The sequence below is a fragment of the Haemorhous mexicanus genome, chromosome 12 (genome assembly GCF_027477595.1).
Source record: "Haemorhous mexicanus isolate bHaeMex1 chromosome 12, bHaeMex1.pri, whole genome shotgun sequence".
Taxonomy (NCBI): Eukaryota; Metazoa; Chordata; class Aves; order Passeriformes; family Fringillidae; genus Haemorhous; species Haemorhous mexicanus.
This window is the reverse complement of record NC_082352.1, coordinates 22,761,677-22,769,675: the sequence shown is the minus strand read 5'-3', so window position 1 is coordinate 22,769,675 and position 7,999 is coordinate 22,761,677. Positions and strand designations below refer to the sequence as shown.

Genomic DNA, 7,999 nt, shown 5'->3' with positions numbered 1-7,999 from the left:
CTGATGAGACACCGCGCCAGTCAGCGCCGAGGGGACGGGCGCATCAGCCAATGAACGCGCACCGCTGCCTCCCGAGGCTGTCGGCGAGATAGCGCCCGGCAGCGGGATGGGGACACACGCATGGGGACACCTGCCGGGGCGATGAAGTCTGTGGAGCGGCTTCGAGTGCCCCAGGAGCCCTGCGGACGGCTTCGCGCCCAGCAGGTGACTCCGTGTCCAGATGCCACTGCCCCGCCCCGCGATCCCCGGCCGGAAGCGCTGCTGCTCAAGCCGTTGCCGGGGAACAGGCAAGCCGGAAGTCCCGCCTGCCGAGCCGCGGCTGTTGTTGTGACAAGAACCGTGACAGCGACAGGGCCCGGCACGAGCCCCCGCCCCCCGCACACGGGCCTCGCCGCCTCTGGCTTCGCTCCTTGCCCGCCTGCACCATGAAGTGGATGTTCAAAGAGGACCACGCGCTGGGTAAGGGTGGGTCTGGGCCAGGCGCTGCCTGGCAGCGGCCCCGCTGCCCTCCGTGTCCCGTGTCGCCATCTGTCGCGGTCGGCTTTCCCAGGCGGTCGTCTTGTCTGTGGGCGGACAGCCGCTGGCGGCCCTTGCCGAAGGGTAGTGCGATGCCCGGGGACGGTCTCTCCGAAAAATTAGAGACCCGCTCTGAGACGGGAATGTGATCGCGATCCCCGCAGGCTCACGGCCCTGCCGGCGCTGCCCTCTCGGCCTAGGACACCAGCAATATAATTACTATGCAATGACTAATTACGAGTTTTGTTCACAGAGCACAGATGTGTCGAGTCCGCAAAAATCCGAGCCAAATACCCCGACCGTGTCCCGGTGAGTAGCCAAGCCAGCTTTAACAGAGTACTTACAGGCAAAGGTGGATACAATGTTTCCATCCTGCCCACTCTGATGAGTTCCTGCTAAGAAAATTTCATTTTCCTTTTTGTGTGCTTAGATGTTTCAAAGAAGCCCCAAACACATATAACTAGTCGAACATTTCCTCCTCTGCCCCAGTGCATTTTGACAAATAAGCTTTCTAAAATCTTTCCAGGGATTTTTATGATATATCATGGTCCTGCTTTCTTCTAATGGCAATTATATCCCAGCAAATACCTTAATTGTCATGAAGATTGTGCCTGATCCTTGGAAAGATTATAAAGACTATTGAAACCTTGACCATCTTCCATCCTGGCTAAATTAGTTAGATGATAATCCCTCATGTATTCCATGCCTATAACCAGTCATCATAGTGAATTTCCCCATGCGAACCCTGTTTGAAGAGCCAATGTGAGTGGTGACTCCTCCTTTCTTGGAGGAGCATTAATACCTGCTAAATAGTGAATGAGCTCTCTTCTTCTCTCCGCAATCCCTTTTACCATGTTTCAGTCTCTGAAAAGACCACAGTTCACATCCTTATGTAACAGCTAGCAACATGTCCACATTCTCAACTGACTTGCTTGAGTGTAAAATTTCCCACATCCTATGTGCCAGTTAGTGACCACTCCTGCCTCGCACCTTTGGGTAAGTAACTTTTCTGTTAGCACGGCCCAGGGAAGAATCTTCATTCCCACTGACTTCTTCTGTTGCTCAGTTGCACCTAGTCACAAGATTTTCTCCAGTTGCAATCTGGTGAGCTGATATGATCCTTGCTATTCTCTCTTGACTAACTATTCCCTCACACATAAACTGCAGCATCCTTAATGACTGTATATCTTCACAGTATCCATGTATTCATTTCAAAAATATCCTTGATAACCTATGGCGAAAAGAAACATAGAAACTCATATGTCAGTCAGAATGACATGCTGCTGTATCAGGGATGGACAGCAAGGTGTAGACAGATACAGGAATTGAATCTCAAATTGTAGCAATCCTTTGTCTGGACCAGTATGTGTTTTCTGTTTGATGATTCAAATTGAGCCGCATACCATTGATACCAAATAGTTGGTGTCAATTTAACAGTGTTTTTCAAACTTAATGTTTCAAGTGGAATGTAGAGCTAAGGTATGGAGACCCTGGAACCTCCTGTAAACCCCATTTCCTGACCTGCTGTATTTTTCCTTCATGAATCAGTCTGTGTAGTACAATGAGCATCGGGTCTTTTTCACTAGCAATACTTAATTATCCTTCCCCCTGCACCTGTCGCTTTCTGTTTGGTTGGTTTATTTTTGCTTGGTTTTGTTTGTGGCCATCTTGCTATCTTTCCTTTCTGTAGTCAATTTCTGATTTCTGAAGCAATGATGGAATACTCCAAATGTCAGTTCAGCAGAACACAAAGGTAGCCTCACCAGTGCCAGTACAGAGGAAGGATCACCTCCCAACCCTTTGCCTAATGCAGTCCAGGACACTATTAACCTTACTTGTGTCTAGGGTTCACTGTTGTCTAGGGTTCATTTTCAGCTTTGGGTCCACATTGCAGTAATTTCATATCATCCGTGTACAAAAGGTTAAGTGATGTGCATACTTTCCTGTCACAGGTGTCTTTAAGGCATAATGTGCCTTTTTACCCCATGCCTGCCAAAGACGGGCACAGGAAGTTTCAAGCCACTGTGTATGTAAACGTAGGTTTCTGTGCAGCTGTAAAATTAGGTTTTACAATGCTGAGCCAGTTCTACCTCTGATTTGGTTGTGATCAGGAAACCTTTTTGTTCATCCCCTCTGTTCATCACTGTAAGCCTGTATGAGCAAGCAATCTACCAAAGCTGTCTGTTCATACCAATCCTGAACAGCCTGACCTTCGCACCTGCACTTTACAGGTCATAGTGGAGAAGGTCTCAGGATCTCAGATTGTTGATATTGACAAGAGGAAGTACTTAGTTCCATCTGACATCACCGTGGCCCAGTTCATGTGGATCATCAGGAAGAGGATTCAACTGCCATCTGAGAAGGCAATATTCCTCTTTGTAGACAAGACTGTCCCACAATCCAGGTGAGAGACTATTCACTTGGTATTCAGAATCATTACAAGCAAGTCTGTGCATGTTAGAGGGTCAGTAACAAAGCTCTTCAAGGCTTATTTGGTGATTTTAGGAGATGTCTGTCATATCTTAATCTCACTAAAAGTTTTTTTTTCCTCGTGAATTTGACCTTGAGCTAGGCTGAAAAGAAAGGTGACTGAAAAATATATTATGATTTACTTCCATAGCAAAAGGCCGAGCTTTGCAGTTACAATGTTGTTGCATTTGGTTGAGTGCAAAAACATGTACATTACCAATATCAAGAAAACAATGATTTTCAGTATGACAAAAAAGGTTCCACATTAAATACTCAACAGCAAATGCCATGAATTATTCTGAAAAAAACCATTGTAACATTACAAACTAGTTGCTGGTTCTTTTAAAATTATTTCCTTCTATGAAAAAAAGAATAATTGCAGTAGAAGGGTTTTTCACATTGCTTTTATATAGGAATAAGTTTCAATGTTTTCTGCTACATACAGAATATAGCAGAAGCAGCAACTACAACTTTCTACACTAGATACTTTAGTAGCACTTAAGGAAATAGTATGTCATTACATGCCTTAGATGTGATATTTTTCTTAATACTTAATAGTAAAAGAAAGAGTCCTTCCAGGTGATCCGATCCAAAATAGGGATCCGTGAGAACCATCCTTTTCTGCTTGTTTTCTTCTAAAAGTACTGAGAATGCCTCTATGTCGTCTTTATTACAGTACTAAAGAATTGTGAGCAGGAAAGAGAGATCCCTTGTCTCTTCTCACATGTTCATAATGAGATGTCACATCTCAGCTAGAAAAACAGGGCTCTTATCATTCAATATTAATGTAAAAATGGTAACTTAACCAATAAACAAAACCACAATCTGTTCATGGCTCTGCTCATCTCACAGGCTTCAGTTTATTATATATACTTCTGTATGAAGAGAGAAGGATGTCAAGGATTGCTGATCTATCTACTACTCACCAATTCTCTTCCAATTCAAGTACTGCTTACAAATCTTCCCAGCTTCTCTCTTGGGCAGAATGACATCATTGTTTTCCCTGTCACTCACATCCATCTCCATCTTTCAGTTCATTAGCCTTTTCTCAGTTTTGGGAAGTCAGAGAAAGGTGAGCTGAGGAGGCTTCATTTGTGCACCCGACTGATGTCTACTGCTCCAGCCATCTGTAGATAGAGGGTTGGAGCAGTTGACCAGCCAAGTAATTACTACGGTTTCTTTTTGTTTTCAAAATAGAGACCAATTTCCAACAAAATAAGGAAGCATTCTGACAAAGGCATTTGTGAAAAAATACAAAAAATTTACTCTGCAGAGAGTCCAGGATCATTTCTCTAACTTAGGAGTCAACTACTTTTCATTTACTCTCTTTTGTTATATTCTAACCTATACACAGACTTACAAGTTTTAGCTTTTATAAATCCTTGTTTATATGAAGTTCTAACTGTTACCACTGACAACTTGCATGAGCCATGCAAACCATTTCTCTTTTTCTCCCTTTCAAGCTTAACTATGGGACAACTTTATGAGAAGGAAAAGGATGAGGATGGATTCTTGTACGTTGCCTACAGTGGAGAGAACACATTTGGTTTCTGAATGGTGGGTCTTGGCTACTGTACCATCCTGCTGTGTATCTTGTAAATAGCTGATCATTTTCTGTTCTGACATCCTCAGAAGTTCCTTCTATATACATGCATTTGTAACTGGATTTATTTCTTAATATATTGCTAGGTCTTGTTTTATTAGACTGTTAAATTATAAAAAGAAAGTTTTGTTAGTTTTGTGCATTTTTTTTTTTTTCTCACAGCTATGAATTCCCAGAGCCTCAGTTCTTTGGGGGGATACATTTGATGACATTGGTTAAATAAAGCAAAGTAGTTGGGCTACTAAAACATGAAAAGAAGAACACACATTTATTCTGTTTTGAGATGTCAGTTTAAGAAAAATAAAAAGAATAGATTAGTATTGAAAACACTGGATTTGCTAGCTTATGCAAAGCCAGGAGCAAGATGCTGATCGTGTTGAATTGAGCTGGTATGTTCCTTTCTCAATTAACAAACAAGTACAATAAAAATTCCTGTCACAAACAGGCAGTGCTGTAATTTCTTTACCTTCATTTCGGCCAGAAAGTTACTCATCACATTTACTAGATGCTACACAGCTGCTTCTGTTACTTACTAGACATTGTACAGCTTCTCAAACTTCAGTGTGTGGCTGCTGATACCAGGAAGAAACAAGGAGCTCTTTGTAGGTTTCAAAACAAATAGTGTCAGAGCTACTATATCTCACAGTTACATCTATTTACAGGCAAAGAGGCAAATCCTTGGTTTGTGTGGGAGAGGGTAGAAAAACCAGCTAATTGACCTAATTGCACATTGCTGGAGTTCGCACTCTGATATTAAAGGACAACACTGTGTTGAAGAAGTAGCATCACTTTGACCTTCCTAAGTCAGCAAGGAAATGCTAAATACAGTTTAGATTCCTGTTAAAAATTTTGAATTCATTTTCACACTATGTGGTGCCTAAGAATCTAGTTTTTAAAATGCTTCCAGTTACAGTGGAAATTTACCACTTTCCAAACTTAAATCAAATTCATACTAACTCAAACCCCCACGTAGATACATTACGCCTAGAATTGTTTAGCTCTGCAGTCATTCACAAGTATTGGCAGAAGGACTCAAAAACGTGAACGTAGGAGCCTGTGAAAGGTTGACACTACCCTATTACTGTGGGTTGACACAGTAACTGTGATGCATGTGCTTACTGCATCTGAAAATGTGCTCTTGATCTCGGTAAGCCTTTCATTAGTCAGAAGAGCGCTGCATTGTAAACCACTGCTTTAGGAAACATTCTGTCAGTGCTTCCATCCTGAATTGACTTGTAGCTCCCTTTTCACACATTAATGTTTACTCTTAACAGAATTTTTGATTTGGAATGAAGAAAAGTGGTTTCACCTGTCATTTTTTGAATTACCTTTTTTTACTGGAAAATGTTCTGTTTCCTTTATGCTGAAACATTACCATTTTTCTAAATTTACCAAGTAATATTTTTTCTTAGCTGTTAACAGAGGAGTAAGAAACACTTAAAAATGCTAAAGTTAGTTACATGCTAGCAAACAGATGTATCTAAAACCAAGGGAAGATGTTATGCTTGAGGTAACTTTTGTATTACCCTTCATAAACCCCTAAAACCCCCACATAACTGCTCTCTCTAACATCTCTGTATTTATTAGTTTAGATTTAGGAGCCCAGACACGCCCAGACACAGCAGTAACTTCACTTTTCATCTGCAGGTACACATTAAATGGCAATAAAACATCAAGAGGTTTCCTTTGGGAATGCAGAGGTGAAATGCATCCCTTTAGATAAAGCACTCCTGCAAAATTCTACAAAGCATTTGAGCCCATATGATCTTTATTTTCTGTTAACCCTTCAACTGATGCACTGAACAAAAAATGAAGACAGCGACACCTCTATGTCACTTATCTTTAAGCTAAATTGAAATGTCATCTCCAATATAACTTAACCAGTACTGGATGAATTTAGTATTCAGTCAATATTTAATATATTATTATAGACCATTATTACATTATAGACATTATTATAGACCAAATTTAGACCATTTAGACGGTCTTTCTTCAAAAAATATCTTGCTTCTACATGTATATATGTTAGTTGCATATATTACATACCTGTTACTGCAGCCCCCTTTGTTTTTCTACAAATACAGTAATTTAAATAGTCTTTAGTTTACTCACAATGTACTGAGCTCAGTAAGCCTTCCAGTCTGTGTTGGAAACACACTGTGAAGATCAGAACCTTGCTTTTCCAAAGACAGTGGGATGCTAGCATCTGGTCTTGTGGAACTGCAGCCTCAAGGTCAAACATGATTACTCCTACCCTTGGAGAAAACCACTTGTTTCTGTGCTCTGGTTTTGACTTCCTTAAAGATAAGCAGAGAGTCTGTCCTGCCTTCTTACTACGACTAAAAACAGAATGACACCTCTAATAGTGGTGCTGTTAAAGACATTCCATTCAATGATTACAGTTTCTTTGTCCTGGCAATTAGGAGCCATTGGTCTCCAAACAAGTTTGGGACAGGAAAGGCCCTATCTGGGTAATACAGATGTGCTCAATTTACACATATGGTGGGAATCTTTAACCATGCACTGTGGGCATTTCATTCCTGCTGCTTCTCTCCCTGCCAACTCTGCTCTCCTGTGGCAGAGTCTCTGCATTCTGCTGTCCTCCCTGTGCTTCCCTATCTTTGTTTTTCAGGGTGTCAGCTATCCCAGCGCAAAGGAGTGATACAGGCTTGGAACATGTCAACTGTTCCTTTCCAGGAGCAATTCTTCCAAAGACCTGCTGACAATGATCCAAGTTTAGTTTGCTACCAATTACAAAAGCAGAGACTGTTCTTTCCTATCTCTGCATTTTTCCCTTCTGATTTTTAGAGCAGTTTCATGGTACTACCAACAGCATTTCCTGACATTTTCAAATGAAACAAATGCAACATTTAAATACTGATTCTCCATAACAGAAATGCCATCCAATTGAAGATGAGATCCCACAGGCTTAGCCCCTCAGCCTTTTAAATGCTGTTCTGTTTCAGCTCCTTCCTTTACTCTGCATATTCACTGACTTGCTCTAGGCTTAAATATGTCCTTAACTCCATCCAAGAAGTGAGGTTAGCATCAGTGTTCAGCATCTCAAAAAGTACTTTTAAACCTGACAGGTAGCAGAACAGCAACAGTCTACAGTACACAAGTATTTTAGCTACTCACAAAAAAATCTTACCAGGAACTATCCTAACAGCCAGGTTCAAATTGTAGAAAAGAGTTAAAAGAATTTAAACCATATAACTGCTTATGTGAAAACCGATGCATGACTACAGAACTAGTCTTACATAACCCATTTTAATATTGCAGCTGAATAGGAAATGGGAACATTCCAGTCTGGTCAGCAGGTTCACTGCAGACATTGTTGATTAACTATGCGAAACTAGGCATGATAAGTTAATAGTTTCTGCAAGATTTCAGCGAAGAACAAAGGCAAAT

General features: G+C 41.3%; 1 protein-coding gene across 2 annotated transcripts; it reads left to right on the top strand.

Annotated features, from left to right (window-relative positions):
• Positions 1 to 289: 289 nt before the first annotated feature.
• GABARAPL2 (GABA type A receptor associated protein like 2) lies at positions 290 to 5,030 on the top strand. 2 transcript variants are annotated; one of them, XM_059857670.1, is made up of 5 exons: positions 293 to 459; positions 770 to 825; positions 2,748 to 2,920; positions 4,449 to 4,542; positions 4,751 to 5,030. In XM_059857670.1, the coding sequence occupies exons 1-4, from the start codon at positions 426 to 428 to the stop codon at positions 4,537 to 4,539; spliced, it is 354 nt and encodes a 117-aa protein (XP_059713653.1). In that variant the 5' UTR covers positions 293 to 425; the 3' UTR covers positions 4,540 to 4,542; positions 4,751 to 5,030. The 2 variants fall into 2 exon arrangements, with proteins under 2 accessions (XP_059713654.1, XP_059713653.1); XM_059857671.1 differs by having other exon boundaries at positions 290 to 459; positions 4,449 to 5,030.
• Positions 5,031 to 7,999: the final 2,969 nt, after the last annotated feature.